The 19,038-nt window shown below is 35.6% G+C and overlaps 1 protein-coding gene across 1 annotated transcript; it reads right to left on the bottom strand.

Annotated features, from left to right (window-relative positions):
* Window positions 1-1,186: 1,186 nt before the first annotated feature.
* LOC125673699 (shiftless antiviral inhibitor of ribosomal frameshifting protein homolog) lies at window positions 1,187-11,134 on the bottom strand. Its single transcript, XM_048910386.2, has 8 exons — window positions 10,987-11,134; window positions 8,780-8,891; window positions 8,631-8,674; window positions 7,975-8,112; window positions 7,362-7,462; window positions 3,914-4,206; window positions 3,514-3,606; window positions 1,187-3,146 (listed from the first exon to the last, which is right to left on the bottom strand). The coding sequence occupies exons 1-8, from the start codon at window positions 11,011-11,013 to the stop codon at window positions 2,932-2,934; spliced, it is 1,023 nt and encodes a 340-aa protein (XP_048766343.2). The 5' UTR covers window positions 11,014-11,134; the 3' UTR covers window positions 1,187-2,931.
* Window positions 11,135-19,038: the final 7,904 nt, after the last annotated feature.

Here is a 19,038-nt window from a genome sequence, read left to right on the forward strand (position 1 = left end):
ATCATAAAGTTCATGAATATTTACAATTGTCCAAAGTGTCAATACATGTTTAAGTACTCGTATAAGTTATTATCTCCCTTGGATCGTGGTTCACGTTGTAATACTGAAAGTAAAGTGTTTGTTTGTTGTTGTTGTTTTTTCTTTTTTAAATTTATAAATTTCAATATATATGTACCTTTTTAAAATATATTAAAAATGACTGAATCTCTCTCTCTCTCTGAAAATAATATACAAATACCTTTGATAGTTTCTTATAAACATGTTGTACAAGTTTCTTTGCAGAATGTATGTTTAAAAAAATAAATATAAAAAAAAGTACCAAAAAAAAAAGTAAAGTGGGGAAAAAAGTGTTCAAAAATTCAAGTGTTTGTGACAGGTAGACATAACAGTCATCGCCCTTGTACCATCACATGTACATAATGTTTTTAATTTTCGTAATTATTTATGTACTTTTAAATTCCCGTAATAGTCAGTGCCCTGTTATTATTAGGGAACATCGTCCGATTATCAGAGTCTTTGCAGCTCTTTCATATAACGGGCTTTGCTATCTGTAGTTTAAAAAAAAAATCCTTCCTTTTTCTGTCAATCCACCTTAAGGAGAACCAGCCTTTCTCTGAGCTGTTATTTGTTTACGAATTGAACCCAGTCTATCCATCAGGATACAGTAAATGTTGTATGACGTGAATCAAGAGTAGAAAAGGATTAATTACAGAAAAGAACAGCGATTATTTTTTTTAAAAATCGGTCCGATAAAATATCAAACGTGATAAGTCAGTGGATTTGAGACACTCCATTATAAACGAAGTATGAAGAAAATCAATGGACATTCTACACTTCGCCGACATAGTATTCTAATCGTGATGTCCTAATTTAAAAAATCTGAACAATATACATGTATACAAGTTTATCAACAAAATGATTTTGTGTGTTGTATTTCTCACCCATATCACAATTTAATTAGATGTTAGATCTGATAGCATACTTGCATACATATGTATGCGACTACGGAGCGGATCTAACATCTAATTAAATTAGAGTGAACCATATCGCCACCTCATTGTTCACAAAATTATCGTTAGATCATCTGTGCTATTTCTATATATCAAAATATGAGAGAGAGAGAGAGAGAGAGAGAGAGAGAGAGAGAGAGAGAGGATTTGCTTTCCATTTTAATTTCCAACAACTGTGATATTTAGAACTGAATTTTATTCAGAATCTTACACTCATCAAATATAATTCATACATAGAGATTATAGATATACAGTGCAGTGTATAATCACTTTTGTGAGATCAGAAACAAAATCCACATCTAACAATAAAATCACATTTCTATTGGTTTCACATTTCTATTGTTTCACATTTTTACTAGTTTCACATTTCTATTGGTTTCACATGTCTATTGGTTTCACATGTCTATTGGTTTCACATGTCTTGGTTTCACATTTCTATTGGTTTCACATGTCTATTGGTTTCACATGTCTATTGGTTACACTGTCTTATGGTTTCACATTTCTATTGGTTTCACATGTCTATTGTTTCAAATTTTTACTAGTTTCACATTTCTATTGGTTTCACATTTCTATTGGTTTCACATTTTCATTATTTCACATTTCTATGATATATGTATGTATTGTATTACCTGTACGAGTACACGAAATGTGATTATCTCACAATAAGCCGGTATATCCCCTAGAGAGAATGGAATAATCCCCAAGATACAATATGATAAACTCATCTCTCTATCCCCAAACAGAATATGATAAACTCATCTCTCTATCCCCAAAGAGAATATGATAAACTCGTCTCTCTATCCCCAAAGAGAATATGATAAACTCGTCTCTCTATCCCCAAGATAGAATATGATAAACTCGTCTCTCTATCCCCAAAGAGAATATGATAAACTCGTCTCTCTATCCCCAAAGAGAATATGATAAACTCGTCTCTCTATCCCCAAAGAGAATATGATAAACTCGTCTCTCTATCCCCAAAGAGGATATGATAAACTCTCTCTCTATCCCCAAAGAGAATATGATAAACTCGTCTCTCTATCCCCAAAGAGAATATGATAAACTCATCTCTCTATCCCCAAAGAGAATATGATAAACTCGTCTCTCTAGTCTCTATTCCCCAGACAGAACGGGATAGGCTTGTCTCTCTACATATCCTGTACTGTTATTAAAATGTTCTGCTACTGATAGATATAAGCTGTTTCTGTCCTCAATAAGCGGTGACATTTCAATCTGACGTAAACAAACTACAAACATATACTCAGAAGGAATAGGATGGTTGTATTGGGGGGGGGGGGGGGGGGGGGGGGGGGGTATAACGGAACCATGCGATAATGTCTACACCATGAGATAATTTAAACATCTTGAAATAATTTCTACAGGATCAGATAAAGTTTACAGGATCAGATAATTTCTACAAGATCAGGTAATCTCTACACGATCAGATAATTTCTACACGATCAGATAATCTCTACACGATCAGATAATTTCTACAAAATCAGATAATCGCTACACGATCAGATAATTTTCCACGCGTTATTAGCTTGAAGGACTTAATGTTTGAAAGGTCAAGGTCAATACAAAATTCAACAACAGATGAAGGTCACATGCCATGTTATGCTGGAAAACATTATGATAGTGTAGTATGTGTAGTATAGCTGCTGCCTTTTGAATCTACAACTGTATAGGCCTAGACTGTGTCAGTGTTTACAAATCATTATAGATAGAAAAAAGAGGGGGGGTGTTCGTTTCGTAGCAGTGTTGTACACTAATACTACAAGACTGCTCAGTAGAGGAAGCATGGATCAATTTGGTGGGTAGTAAAAACAAAATCACCAGTTTGCACATTTTCACTTAAATTACTGATAAATAATAACATTGTGGGAATATGGCTGATTTAAAAAAGCAACAGACTAGGGAATAGTTAATCACCGCCGCCATCGTTATCATCCAGTTCCTCGGGAATGGCGTCGACACTTGGCTGGTACCCGGACAACACTGAGGAGGCCTCGTCGTCATCTAACATCAAGCTGTCTACCGTGGAACCGGAACTCCGGTGAGGCAGACTAGGAACGATCACGCGCTTTTTGCCTACGGCCTCACGTGACTCGGGATGGACGCATGTGCTTGGATGGTGGTCTAAAATACATAGTTTATAACTTTCAATTTCAATCAAGCGCGTATCGGAACCCGGGTATTACAGGACATAGGATACAGAAAAAAATGCTACAGAATTTTGTATGTATTAATATTGCTAAAACCATATCTAACGCAATTTTTTTCCCAATGAAATCGCCTTTATTTTTTCATTATAAACAAATCTTTTACTTGAAAATTCAATGGACCTTGTATATCTTCTAATGTTTCATGCAATGAACTGACTTGGATTTCGGGCTAATTACCATAGACAATTAATTATAAACTCATCACGGGCTGGTTATCACAAGCAATTACTTACACACACTTACATGTAATAGTGATAGAAATATCAGAATTATCACCTTACCTCCTACATAATTGTGTTCGTGGTACTCCGCGTGGTGTCCGAATTCCTGCTGGGTTACATAAGCATCTCTTTCGTACAATAGCGCTTCTTGGCCTTAAATAAATGAATGAATAAATAAATACGGCAGATGAAGCATTTTGTATCATTACTGCTAACAACTGTGTCACCGGTGGCTTTAAAGCATAAGTGTATAGAAATGGAGCCAATATTGATCAAAGTGTGGGAGTTATGAGCGCCGAAAACACAACTGGTATTCTAGGAGGACGTGTCCGTTCTCATAAAACGTGCGTTTCTGGGTGTTTCCTATCACACAATACACGTTATATATTGTTAATGAGGGGTGGGGAATGCACCCCTAAAATCCTCCAGTGATAAACATAATATTATAGTTTTACATTACCTCCTCTGTGATTCCCTCGTGAATATCTCGGGCCGCTATACTCCGCAAATCCATTTGAGTATCCGCGACCCCTCGGGTTTGGTCCACCCCTGCCTCTATATGTAGCGTTTTGCCGTTCGTTATACGTCGGCTGGTGCCCTGTACTGCGGTGGGTACAGTCCGGAGCGCTACAGCTATGGCGGCTCCGGGATTTTCTTCCTTTCCTAGCTTCCGGTGGTTGGACTGATGATGCTGTCACCATGTTGTGACACTTGTAGCATTCACTGGTCGTCACATGTTTTTGTCCAAATCCACTGGAGAACGGAAAATATGAAAAGACTATGATGTTCCATCACATTAAACTAACAATATTTCATCACATTAAACTAACGATCACATTGAACTAACAATATTCCATCACATTAAACTAACAATATTTCATCACATTAAACTAACAATATTTCATCTCATTAAACTAACGATATCTCATCACATTAAACTAACAATATTTCATCACATTAAACTAACAATATTTCATCTCATTAAACTAACAATATTTCATCACATTAAACTAACAATATTTTATCACATTAAACTAACAATATACATTTACATGATGTTTGATAAGCAGATGTGTACATCATTTTAAAGGCCGGATATATTTGAGATATTTTCTGATATTTCAGAGATGTGTTATGTTCGAGATATTTTCTGATATTTCAGAGATGTGTTATGTTTGAGATATTTTCTGATATTTGAAAGACGAGATGTGTTTGAGGTATTTTCTGACATTTGAAAGACTAGATGTGTTTGAGGTATTTTCTGATATTCTAAAGGCGGATATGTTTTGAGATATTTTCTAATATTTCAGAGATGGGATATATATATATATATATATATATATATATATGAGATATTTTCTGGTATTTCAGAGACAGGATTTGTTTGAGATATTTTCTGATATTTCAGAGATGGGATATGTTTGAGATATTTTTTTATATTTAAGAGACGAAATATATTTGAGATACTTTCTGATATTTCAGAGATGGAATATGTTTAAAATGTTTTCTAATATTTCAAAGATGGAATATGTCTGAGATATTTTCTGATATTTTAAAGAAGGGATATGTTTCAGATATTTTCTGATATTTCAGAGACGGGATATGTTTGACAAATTCTTGAATATTTGTATAACTGCACAACCTAGTAGGTAACCACTCCTGCATTCATTTATCGGTATGTCATGGCCGCTATAATACAGAATGGATGACACATTTTGCCTCCACTATGTATCTATCTAAATCATTCGTTAAGGTAGACCTATACTAAGGTAGACCTATACTCGGCCTAGAGTTCTCGAGCCCGATTGGAATCTTAATATCTTCGTATCCCCACGACTGGGAGTGGTGGCGTGCTCCTGTAATTAGCTACTAGGCAGTCAGAGTCGGTTCCCGACATGAACATACGTGTTACATACAGGCGCATAGAATTACATTCTAATTACATGTAATTAGTGAGGTATAATATGTTACTGAGAGTAATTAGTGAGGTATAAGATGTTGATGAGCGTAATTAGTGAGGCATAACATGTTAATGAGTGTAATTAGTGAGGCATAAGATGTTAATTAGAGTAATTAGTGGGGTATAAGATGTCAGAGTAATTAGTGAGGTATAAGATGTTAATTAGAGTAATTAGTGGGGTATAAGATGTTAATTTGAGTAATTAGTGAGGTATAAGACGTTGGTGAGGTATACGATGTTATATTGACGCTTACATATCTTTATATTACACTGATTTATCTTATTAAATTATTTAATGTAAGATTCATTAGAAGTAATCAATCAATCAATCAATCAATCAATTCTTTATTTTCATAAATGTACAGTCATACAGTACAGAGAGGAGGTTGGAAAATACAAAATACTGCATATACAACATGTACAGGAATAGCATTTTTTATATTACTATGTATAAAGTGGAGAAACATTGATTCAACAAATGAACATTACCCAGAAACCAAGTTATATCCTAATGAAATCATTAAAGCTACGCAAGGTCCACATTTTCCTTTACACCAATTAGAAATTTACATTTAACTTTTCAGCAGTGCAAGATTTGTTGATGTAAATAGTTTGTGGAATTTTATAACATTTGGATCTTTGTTAGATTTTTAGACAATAAAGATTTTCTAGCATTTGTTGAATTATGCTGTGTACACTAAAAAATGTAATGATATTCATCTCCTACTTTGTTTCGATTACATAATTAACAGAAACGTTGACTTCTAGGAGTATTATTCCATCTTCCATACTCAATGGGTAGTTTAAAATTATTGCGTATAAATTTACATAAAATTAATGCATATTTTCGAGGAAGAATAGTAAGATAATTCTCCAATATCAGGGAATCTTTGAAAAGTCTGTAATTTAAACATTTGGGAGAACGATAAATATTACTCCTCCATGCATTCTTGAATAAATTGGTCTATTTTAAATATTCTTTTAACTTCCTGTTTTACCCAAATTGGATTATATAGAGATTCTGTTGTCAACAAATATGAGAGTCCACTTTCATTCATTATATTTTTTATAAATTTTAACCATTTGATGTCTTTTTTATAAATCAAATGAGATATTTTAACGGACAATTTATCAGTGTTACTAGGAAAATGAAGTTTTGCTCGAAACTCTATCATTTTTTATCTTGACTATTACTAGAAGAGGGTATCTCCCAAGTTCCCCATATAAGATTCCATTTAATTGTTGTCTTAGTACTCAAACTCAGTATGTATTTACAGAATTTTAAATGCAATTTTTCCATAAATATGTTTGGTTTTTTTTGGTGAAACCCCATATCTCGCATCCGTATAATAATATCGGTTGTATTATTTTGTCAAATAAGTCTTGTAGCTTTATCAAATCCTTCTTTTATATTAATTTTAAAACTTCCGGAATTTGTAAATGTTACACCAATATATTGGAAACTGTCTGCAACTTCTAAATTAAAACCACCATATGTGAAGGAGGGGTAACTCTTATTTGTATGTCCCTTGCCAAACATCATAATTTTAGTTTTATTTGCGTTGACTTTTAATTTCCAAAAGTCGCAATAACACTCAAAGCAATTTAGAGCGTTCTGCAACTTTTCAGGTGATTCGGCAAATACTAAAGTGCCATCAGCATATAAATGAGTAACTCGGGTGTTTTGTGTATTTTCTTCTGTTTGAGAATTAAAACACATAAACATGATCGTTTGTTCGAGACCATCAAGAGGCCAATTGCACAAAAGTTGCTTAAGTTTAACTGATAATTAATTACTTCAAGTTAACACTATATAAAATAATGTTCAAGTTAATGGCAAGTTAACTGTCAGTTAAAGTTAATTAACCTTCGTGCAACTGGACCCAGAACATGAGTTCAAAGCGCAAACAGTAAAGGTGAAGAAACAATGTTATGATAAAGCGGTAACCTGAACTCGTTCCCACAGGTACAATGAAACCCCGCCCAGCCATATTCCTCGTCTTCCGGAACGGGGTCAAACTTCCGCTGGCACTTCTTGCACTTGGAAACCTGAAAACCAAAATAATGAGAGTATAACGATTTTGTTTTATGATTTATATCTAAGATGGCTTCTGATGCGCTATGGAAGTCCGAACGAATTGAAAACAATGTCCCACCAATTAAGAAAACAGTATCATCAGTTGTATTTTATACTAATTAACAAAACAGTATCATCAGTTATATTTAATACTAATTAACAAAACAGTATCATCAGTTATATTTAATAGCAAGAACAGGTAATGAAACATCTCGGAGTCCTTAACACGTTTCCTATCAGTGATTCATTTGTTGACTTCTTACCAATAACTCACTTACTGGTTTTTTAATCGGTAATTGACTTACCGTTTTTCTTTCAGAAATGAACTTACAGATTATCGGAAATGAACTTACCGGTTTTCTATCGAAAATTAACTTACCGATTTTCTATCGGAAATGAACTTACCAGTTTTCTATCGAAAATGAACTTACCGGTTTTCTATCGAAAATGAACTTACCGGTTTTCGTTTGGGAAATGAACTTACCGGTTTTCGTTTGGGAACTCTTGGCCACCACACGTTGTCACACGCCTCGCAGGCAAACTGTCGCCGTTTGTTAGGAATCTTATCTTTCTGAGCATTCGAGATCAGTAACTCGTTCTCCGTCAGACCAACGATATCTTGCTGAAATAGATTTATCACAGGAACCAATATTAGAAGTTATTTATTGTTTATTTCCATATTTCATAAGTGACGTCAACCGTGACCACTGCGGAGCTTTTCAATTCTGAAAGGGAATTATCATAAATCATTTTCTGATACCTATAGACATAGTGACAAGTTTTCAGATTTACTTCTGAAGAGACAGAATCTTGAATTCTACATACATGTACTACTTGCAAAAGTGATTCTCTCATTCATATTTCTCACAGCCACATCCATTTATTTGATTCTCTCATTCATATTTCTCACAGCCACATCCATTTATTTGATTCTCTCATTCATATTTCTCACAGCCACATCCATTTATTTGATTCTCTCATTCATATTTCTCACAGCCACATCCATTTATTTGAGTTACTTGCATGTTCTGATCATGAAACGCTTCATTAATAAGTCAAACCAATAATTCATTATAGAATAGGACCTCAAAATTACCGCCGACACCAATAATTCATTATAGAATAGGACCTCAAAATTACCTCTGACTTCCCGGTAATTAGCTGCGTCACAATTTTGGGATCACCTGAAAAGGAGTAGAGAAAAACCATCTAAGCATGAAATAAGTTGACGACATGCATGCGTGTTTAGTTTTATTACCATATTACGAAGCACATCTAAATGCACTCACTACTGAGGACGAAGTCCACGGCTTCGGCTTGATTCCATTTATGGTTGTCAAGGAGACGTCTTACTTCCTCCCTGTTGAAACGTCCGTGGAACAGCTCGCGAACTCGAGTTATCTAATTTCAACACATTTGAAATTATAATAATCATTAAGTGTCCGGGCGGAAGTTTAAACAACAAAATGAAATGAATAAGAAACAGTACAAGGACGAACATAAAGCAGTGACGGATCCAGGAAATTTTCAAAAGGGAGAAAAAAGTCCGTTTGCAAAAATGGTTAGATCACCAGTCCTGTCTAAATGGGTACAACTAACATGTGACACAGTGTATAACAATGATAAACAAGCGAATAATACGACAGAAGCAGGAGGACGAGATTGCCTAAATGTACAAAATTATTATCAATACGCAATTATTGTACTATGTCCAGTATGTACAAAATTATAATCACTACACATTTATTGTACTGTGTCCAGTATGTACAAAATTATAATCACTACACAATTATTGTACTGGATACGACCAAACTCGGCACGTGATCTCTTTGTCTAGAAGCTGTATAGCTTCAATGGGTATACAGTATGCACGTGCATGCCTTCAATGGGAATGCACATGCATGTACCAGTAGTTTCATTATGTTGGTGATTGTATAATTATAGCATTGACTAATTACATCATAAATTAAGGAATGTCCAGAAAAGTGCCGCGAGTTGTCCGATATAACAGCATTAAGAAAATATCTCCATCAATTTATTATTGTGACTGATACTATATTATTATTGTGACGTCATATCTACTGTTACAGCAGTGATAAGCATCACTGAGACAAAGCAATAAGCATGGAACTGACGAGGAAGCATGCAGTTATAAGTTGATGCGTTTCTGATTATTGTACTGAATAATTTCAGATTTCCTAAAATTGCCTCCATTTGCCAGATAGCGTTGTCCGAGATTATTTTAAAATATTTTTAACCCAACTTCCTTTGACTGAAGTTTCTTGTTTAAATATCACTAATGAACAGTGGGTACTAGTTTCACTTGTATACCATAATATCAATACGTTGAGACATTTTTTTGTTTGTTGTTGTTTTTAAAAAAATGATTTAGGGGCGAGATCAAAAGTTCAATATCTGATAAAAGCTAAATTCATAAAATTTTCACCCCCCCCCCTCTCCACCCATCTCCTTAAAACTAAATATGATGAATGTTGAAACTAATTGATTAACAAGTAAAAACTTGTCTTTTTCCATTATTTAGTGTAATCGATGTCGGATGACAGAAACTTACGGGAGTTCCCCTCACCCCTAACTATTTGAATTTAGATTTTTTTTCTTACCCGACATCGATCTTTTGAGGAAGGTAACGGTCTATCTATTTTTTTTTTTTTTTCATTTACAATAATGTCTAAAATAGTAAAAGGGATTGGGCAGGAAACATTGCCTATTTTAACCCTCTCATAATGTGTAAATATATCATGGAATATGTTTATTTATCATTCAAGGGCCCTGGGTGGGGTGGGGGGGGGGGGGGGTCATGTACAGGTTAACAAGCAATTAATTATAACAATATAAATAAATAACAATCATTCAGAAGTACTAATACTGTCCGAGTTCACACTTCGGCACTGCACACATCTATAATTATATATACAGTATAAAGTTTGGTAAATACAGTATATAATAATACACATGTACAGGCAGGATCCAGTTGTTCTGAATGTTTTATGCCTAAAGCAGGAAGATTAGAATAGATGAAAATAGCTGTGCAAAGTTAAAAAGAAGGCGTGAATTGTTTACTTGATTACAGGGAGTACCAAGGGACAGTGCCTGTAACAATCTGGTAATAAATTGTTGTACCAGACTGTTGGTCTGAAATATGTGTAAGCAGAGGGACCTGGGCCGGGGGCGGTAGCTTCCCAGAAGCTGAGGACATTTTTCGAAATATTTGTAAGCACGTCCATACAGTGTTACAGTGTAGCTACGCCACTGCTTAGACCATTTAATTCCCAGCAGGAAATATGTCACCACCATTTTGATCTCTTAGTAATGAAATGAAACTAAACAGAAGCTAACAATCGTGACACCATTTACACCGCGACCTTTCGCATGTAGGCTACACTGTCTATAGATCTACGTGTTTAAACACACATAACAAGCAAGACATATATATAGACATCTGTTTTCTGTCCGAACGAAATGTTTCTTTACTTACCATGTGCAATTTCTCCTCGTCGTCCATTTTAAACTAATATACAACAATGTAGATAAGTTGATAAACCTGATAATGAATTTGAGAAAATGTTATTCTTTGAAAAAAGTTACTTTCATTTTCGACCGTGTATAATATACGAAAGATAACTCGATCTTCGTACATGAGGCGCGGATCCAAGGGCAAAAACTGTTTTCAATATCGTCCAAAAATTCTAGAAGGCCACATTTAAAAAAAACCCAAAAAACCCCCATGCATTTCCTTATTAGAAATTGTAATTCTTGACGTGCTAATTCCTTTTATCTTATTAAGCTTATATTTCTCTTTTCTAATCTTATTTTATGATTTCTTATTTTCAAGAAGTTTGATGGACATTATTTTTTATTAAATAATGTATTTATATTAAATAAATGTGTGTGTGTGTGTGTGTGTGTGTGTGTGTGTGTGTAAAGCTTGCTTCGATGAAATATGTAGTGCAATCCCGAATTTCGCCGTTAGTAAACCTTATCGAAGTATGAATAATTAAAGAAAAGTCGCGACAAATATCTATATACACTGATCTAACTTTAGGTAGTACACCCTGAATACTTAATGAGCTGTGGATTCATATCGACATAACAATCAATTAATTTAATTGTTTACGCGATATCATGCTTCATAAAGGATGAAAATAGGTTCCATTCTAGAAACGAATTTAAGAATCTGAATTTAGTTCCAAACCAACTGAAAATATTTCATCGAGTCAAATACGTCCAGCGCACAGTGAAAATTACATGAAATCAATGCCATTTGACGCCTCGTGAAATTAGCTTTCCATCTCGTCTGTCATCTTCCTCACCACCGGATGGCCAGTATGGCTTCTATTGCACTTAAGGAGAAGTTAATATGGGACGTATTTCCGATGAAGCGTTCAACGATTGCGAATTGGGTTTTCTTTTGTATCTAGGTCTGATCAACAGTATCGTTGATGTCATGTGGTATAACGGGGCAGTCCTTGACAGCCATTTTTTCGGTTTCTTTTCATTAGATTAATGAAATGCTGCTAGACATCTAAAGAATTGACAAGGATTTTACCGCGCATCTAATGCATATGTGAGAGCTTTCGCCCATTGAAAAAATGACGAATTATTCACCGTGGTATATCGTCGTCAATATCGTCTGCACGATCATCGGATTAACGACGATTGTCTGTAATTCCTTGGCGGTCATATTAATTCTCAGGAAAAAACGTCACTGGGACAATTCTCTGCACTTCATTCTTCATCTGTGTATTGCAGACAACCTCTCCGGTCTGTTGGTCACGTGGAACGTTATCTACAACGTTAACGGACACCGGATTTTTTATGAGTGTTTATTTCGGAGTGCGGCGATTAGCAGCGTCATATTCACGTCGTGTTACATCCTACTGGGTCTCAGCATAGACCGCTACGTTAAAATTGTAGCGCCTTTTCATTCTGCAAAAATGGAAAATGGAAAAGCTGTGAATGTTTATATTAGTTGTATTTGGGTGTTGTTTTTTGTTCATTTGGGCGTTCCGGCCTTGACTTGGATTGACGAGGTCATACAATACTGCGATTGCGCATTCTTCGTTGTTATGAAGAGAGAGTTTCTCCTGATGCTATGTTCGACGCTGGCCGTAGCTCTACTGTTCCAGTGCGTTATTTACGGACACATTGCATTTATAGCTTTATCTAAGGGTGAGTTACATTCTGCTATACAACGAAGACGTGGAGCGCCACCGGAAGTTCGTTACAAAGGACCGTCCCTGTCCAGCCATCACAAGCAGATTCTAAAGACAACACGAGCAGTGTTAATTGTGTGTGGATTAAACTTCGTCACGAGTTTACCAGTGGGTATGTATCACGAGTTTACCACAGGGTATACAATCTAAAGTTTACCACAGGGTATACAATCTAAAGTTTACCACAGGGTATACAATCTAAAGTTTACCACAGGGTATACAATCTAAAGTTTACCACTGGATATATGATCTAAAGTTTACTACAGGGTATACAATCTAAAGTTTACCACTGGATATGTGATCTCAAGTTTACCACAGGGTATATGATCTAAAGTTACCAAGGATTATATAATCTAAAGTTTACCACTGATATATGTAGGGGTATATTGTATTTATAACAAGTATAACGGTGAGGATATTATAAGTATTACACGTAAGGTTTTCTCTTCAAAAGTAATTATAAACCGCCGCGGTGGTCTAGAGGTAGAGCGTTCGCCCTGCATGCGGAAGATCTGGGTTCAATCCCGGCCGCGACAGACCCAACTCGTTCAAACAGGTAGTGACAGTTCCATCGCCAAACCCTCGGTATCAGCTGTGAATGTAACGGGTCCTCAGAGACGACATCTTCACAAGTCAAGGGTTATTGATAGTCACTGATGTTAACGGTTAGTGCGAGGTAACGAATCAATAACCCTTGACTTATGAAGAAGCGGAGATGAGGTCTTCAGCGGTATTGGTGACGTCTCCATATGAGTGAACAATTCTCGAGAGGGACGTTAAACAAGATACAATTATTCAAAAGTTATATTGACAAAAATAAACCTACCATCATATGATTTATGAACGTTTAATATGTCAATATTTAAACCTTTTCGGAATGATATTCAAGAATCTCTACTGTATTGCGAGTCTGAAAAATTATATAAGCATCGGGCAATATGTATTCATGTTTTTCTATAAAGTGTGTCTCTTGTAACAATATTACATCTGCATTAATTTCAGATAACCAAGTAAATAGCTTTGATATTTTTTTCTGTAGAATTTAAACCTTTACAATTTAAATATATACTGAAATCATCCATATCTAATTTATAAGTTTTACAATATTTGAACTTGCACACACCCTAACATGGCAGAATAGTCAACCTGATGACGGAGGCCACCGTCGGCGACCAAACGTGCCGAAACGACCAAACGTGCCGTAACAGGCCACCGACTGGTAGAAGTAGCTATAGGACTTACTGTTCAAGATGGAAGCATATTGTATATGATTATTTATTTACACTTCCTGTTTTACCGCGGCGTGACGGCTTGTTGAGCGGGGGATAGGCTACGCTCACGCTTGGATCTCGCAATAATCGTGAGTATCCGCCCCATGACATATTTCCAGGCTAAGAGGTAACAGAAGATTTGGAGGTGTGGTTGTCCAGTCCTGATCCCCAGTCGTCGTCGTGGACAGCCTCTACAAACAATATAGAGTCACTGGAATGGAGAACGCTGTCTTTGAATTCAATCACTGGCTCAAACTTAGCCTCCAAGATTTCTTTCATGACGTCGTCACGTTCAATCAACCGCTCGTTGGGAGACGTCACTTCCGCCCTGATGTGTTTGGCATCTAGCACGGTGCTAGCGTTACGCACTGCAGAGACATTCACGACATCGCCAGACCTCATAGCTTTGCTGTATTGGAATGCATGTTCTGCAGAGGCATGAGACATTCCAAAGACATTAGTGTTGCGAGGATTGAAGTTGGAAAAAATGTCGTTTTTGCCACTGAAAGAAATAATGTCCTTGTGACTATTGTCATATAGTTTGCACTTTTTGGATCTCTGGTGGTATGGCTAGGCTGCTTGCATATCTTACAGCAAGTCTCACACTCACAATTGAAACAAAGATGCATGGTCTTCATTCCAACAATTTGTACATTTAAGAGATTGTTTCTTTGCGGGCTGACCCCGATGTGAAATTGAACATTTTTAGCCTTGCATTCACTGGGGGTTTTGGGGGGGGAGGGGGGGGGGTAGGAATTTGCCATTAGACATCGGTTTCATGTAAAGGAAGCCCGATTGTCATTTAGTATTTCTGTCATTTTCAAAGTGGTAGGGTTACGAATTTTTTCATATTTTATTTCCAATGTAAGCTCGGCACCACGTCTTTTAAGCATGTTGATAACACAAGAGTCCTCTACCGATAGAGGGACTCCTCTGACCGTCACCCTTACGACCTCTTCATCGGTTTCTCCGTCCCTGCAGAGAAAGGAATTGTTTCAAACACAAAAATGTCAATGTTGTTGAGAGTAAATCCGTTAGAGGCTAAAATACTCCAACTTTCTTTTGAGTCAACGTAAATGCGCCATTACAAAAGCCTATTAGTATCATGTAAAAAAAAAATATATATATATATGCACATTCCATTATCTCGTAATTACGAGATAATCATCTCGAAATTATGAAAAAAGATCTCGTAATGACGAGAAAAGATCTCGAAATTACGACAAAAGATCTCGTAATTACGAGATAATATATGCATAGAAAGCCGAGATGCACAACTTCTGGATAGTCTTGGAAGCTTTTTTTTTACTAGTTCCTTCTATGTTGCTTGGTCAGCAAATCGAAATGATTCTATTCAAATTGTGTGTGACGGTACATATTGTCGTCTGGTGTCGCATGACTTAGTTACGGATAGTTTAGAGTTCCCGTAGGAACGCCAAATGCCTATATATTTTTGTTTTGGGCTATAATATACGTTTTAGAAATATGAAATGGATATGTTTACGCACATTTCTTGTGGGTTTTAGTTCTTTCATCGGGTTATACAATAATCAAAGACTAATATCATTAGAACCGGATTTTATGTGTTTTGAAAGACCAAAAATTGTCAGATTAGCAGATGTTTATTCTTGTTTTATTACGGAGGTTTGATCTCCAATTCAAAGGATTGTAAACTGGGGATGTGAAACCTGTATAAATAAATGTACATGTAGAATTGTTATGTGGTTCCTTCTGCAATATATACATGTACCGACATAAACCCTCAGCATTGTGTAGCATCCGGTACTAATCCATATATCACGAGTAGGAATGAAACTTATTGAAATAAGTTTGGAATTTTATTCATTTATTTATCACAAATCTAGACTATATACACAAATGCATGCAATATTTTTCTTTTTTATTGATTAATGTCATCATATATCTTTAATGATGAAATCATTTCGTACGGGTTACTTTTAAAGATATTGAGTATGAGAGAGAGAGAGAGAGAGAGAGAGAGAGAGAGAGAGAGAGAGAGAGAGTACTAGTCATGTGCTATACATGCTACTACTGCACTGTAAGGAAGTAAAAACAACAGATACATACACTTAATTATATCGCTAGTTAGTGGTTTGTTAAAATAATGATGTTTTCATATTATACATATTTTGAATTGAAATTTATCAATATATAAATGAAACAAGTCAAACATGTAATCATTTAATGAGATTAACAAAAAGGCGATCACGGCCTCCATAGAAAATGGTATTGGAATCGCATAAGAATTCCAAATATTTGTTCTTCGCATTAAACAATTCAACATCTAACCATAGCTAAATATTCTCTACAGAGATACCTGTAGTTATCTTAACCCCCCCCCCCCCTCCCATCTATCGCGGCCGGCGACAATATATTCCAATGGTCTATTGTCTCCGACGACAGTATGTACCGTGATGCAAAATATATGCTTTGTCTCGGTGCATACTATCGTCGGCGACAATATGTAGTATATGTACCACGGACAATATGTACCGTGAGGGTACGTGCATATCGTCGCCGAGGATGATATGTTCCAAACGACAATATGTACCATCATAGTGTGCACTTAGCGGTGGAATTACAGGAATCTCGGAACTTTTATACACAGTTACACTAAGCATTATGATAGTTTAACTTTATCATTAGCTTTTATTATCGTAAAACTTGTAAAATTTAATTAATTTATTGATTGATAGTGCAGAACCTACAATTAGAAATCGTCGTTTTTTTTCATTTGTATTTTAAATGCATGAATAAACTTTCGCTCGGTAAGTTAACCTTTTAAATATTCTAATGGTCTACTTGGCATACTTTGAATGGAAAGTGATTTCTTATATTTGAAACAGCATCCAAAACACACTGACGGAATGAGGAGAGGAGAGCTCGTATAAAGAAAGATCTATATATTCTTCTTGTAATTTCAAAATAAATATCTAGAAATTACGAGGTAGTGGAAGGTGATTTTTTTTATGATGCTAATCGGTTTTCGCACGCCACAGATCGCGGTCTCTGTACGCACTTACTGCACAAGCGAGTGCATAATGAGTAATCGGTTCCTTGTTTGTCTGTGTGTCTCTGTTACCTAGATATACCGGTTTGAGTAGTTTTTATGAGTAATCGGTTCCTTGTTTGTCTGTGTGTCTCTGTTACCTAGATATACCGGTTTGAGAAGCTTTTTGTCACCCATTGTTAACCGCAGAGAGTACACTACACACAGGAATTAAACGAATTCTGTACAAGAGAGTAGATACCCCCACCCCACTATATACACTATACACACAGCATTTACACAATATTCCCTAAACCCAGTGTCACAGATCCATCGAATTTATGTTATATCAATAAGTCCAAGAAAACATTGAGAATTTTTTGGTAGAATTACACAAAAGTCGAAAGAACGTTGAGCTCAAAAACACGTTTTTACTCCTCTGTGTCACGTGACCGATCCCTCATAATGTGTATTATAAAAAATATACAATGTGATGGTAGTATCTAAATGTATATCACAAAATAATACTAAGTTTCTATATAACATCGATTTTTAGATAACAATTAACAATATTTAAAAAAAATTGCAACAAAATAAAACTTTTTGTTTGATATGGTTCTGTACATTGTATTCCTGTTCATCCACATTTTCTAGTCTACAGAACATTTTATATCTATATATCTTAAGAGCGACAATTAAATGATATGACATTGTTTAACATTTGTATCTTTCTGTTATTTTCATGATAAAATCCAATCAATATATATTAGTCCCATGGGGATCCGGGTTAAACTAGGTCCTTAGTACCCCTTGCTTGTCGTAAGAGGCGACTAAATGGCGCGGTCCTTCGGATGAGACCGTTAAAACCGAGGTCCCGTGTCACAGTAGGTGTGGCACGATAAAGGTCCCTCCAGTCTCAAACGGAGCATAGGCCCAAATTTTGCAACGCTTTACTGGCAATGATGAAGTCGCCATATGAGTGAAATTCTCGAGAGGGACGTTAAACAATATTCAATCAATCAATCAATCAATCAATCAATTTCTTTTATTGCTAAGTATGTCATATCTGTTCATCAAATAAGTTGATTAAAAAATTTCAATGCGAGTCTGGATTCAAAATATATACAGGTCTGTGTAATCGCAACGAGAGGACTGAGAACATTTCATTTGCTCGTACTTTATCAAAGAATTTTCGAATAATTCCGAGTGCAAGTCCTTGCGCGAGATCGATTTAGCATGAATTAAATGTTTACAGTCAATGCAGCAACACCCAGTTTGATCCGCCCCCTTTTACGAGCTAATGATTATTAACTCAGTTAAGTCAGCGAACATGAATTTCACACTAAGGATCGAAGGACATATTTATCTGATTTAAAAAACACACACAACAAAACAAAGCACCCACACATACACGCACGAAATGCTGATCATTTTGTAGGCGTGGCTTGCATGCTCTGTAACCGTTCTGTACGGCTTGCGCGCTTTGACCCCCCCCCCCTCCCCCGGCATTATTTGGTTCTTCCTAGGGTTAGTTTAAACATGTAATAATTTCTATAATGGTAATATTCTTGATTTTAAAAATGTCTAGACATCGTATTAGCCAGTCGATAAGAACATGTCACCTTGGATAAGAATGAACAATACAAATAAAAAAGAAACTATCAAAATATAAATTAAATAGATTAAGAAATAAATCAAATATACATTGTAAATGAATAAATATAATAACCAATAATGACTAACAACAGTAATAATTAACAGACTCATTAATTAAGTATGCGAGCGGATCTAACATCTAATTTTGATTAGATTGTTGTATTTTCAATTTTCAATCTAAAATCTAAAGTAAACTGCATTCATATTTGATTCACAAAATATATAAACACTTCTTTTGTCATATTTCAATTGCCCCCGCTGATTTCCGCACCTTCTGTAAATTTCCAATACCCGGATAAATTCCAGCAGCTTGGAGTTTGCGTAGAACACACAAGTTATACACATGTCGGTCTTTGCAATAAACAAACAGTTCCCAT

This window comes from Ostrea edulis, chromosome 3 (genome assembly GCF_947568905.1).
Source record: "Ostrea edulis chromosome 3, xbOstEdul1.1, whole genome shotgun sequence".
NCBI classification, from domain to species: Eukaryota; Metazoa; Mollusca; class Bivalvia; order Ostreida; family Ostreidae; genus Ostrea; species Ostrea edulis.

Coding starts and splice junctions, on each gene's coding strand:
- LOC125673699 (XM_048910386.2), bottom strand. CDS start 11,013: ATGGACGACGAGGAGAAATTGCACATG. Junction 7,463..7,974: donor GAGTTCCCAAACGAAAACCG/GTAAGTTCATTT, acceptor TTTGGTTTTCAG/GTTTCCAAGTGCAAGAAGTG. Junction 3,607..3,913: donor ACGAGGGAATCACAGAGGAG/GTAATGTAAAAC, acceptor CATTTATTTAAG/GCCAAGAAGCGCTATTGTAC.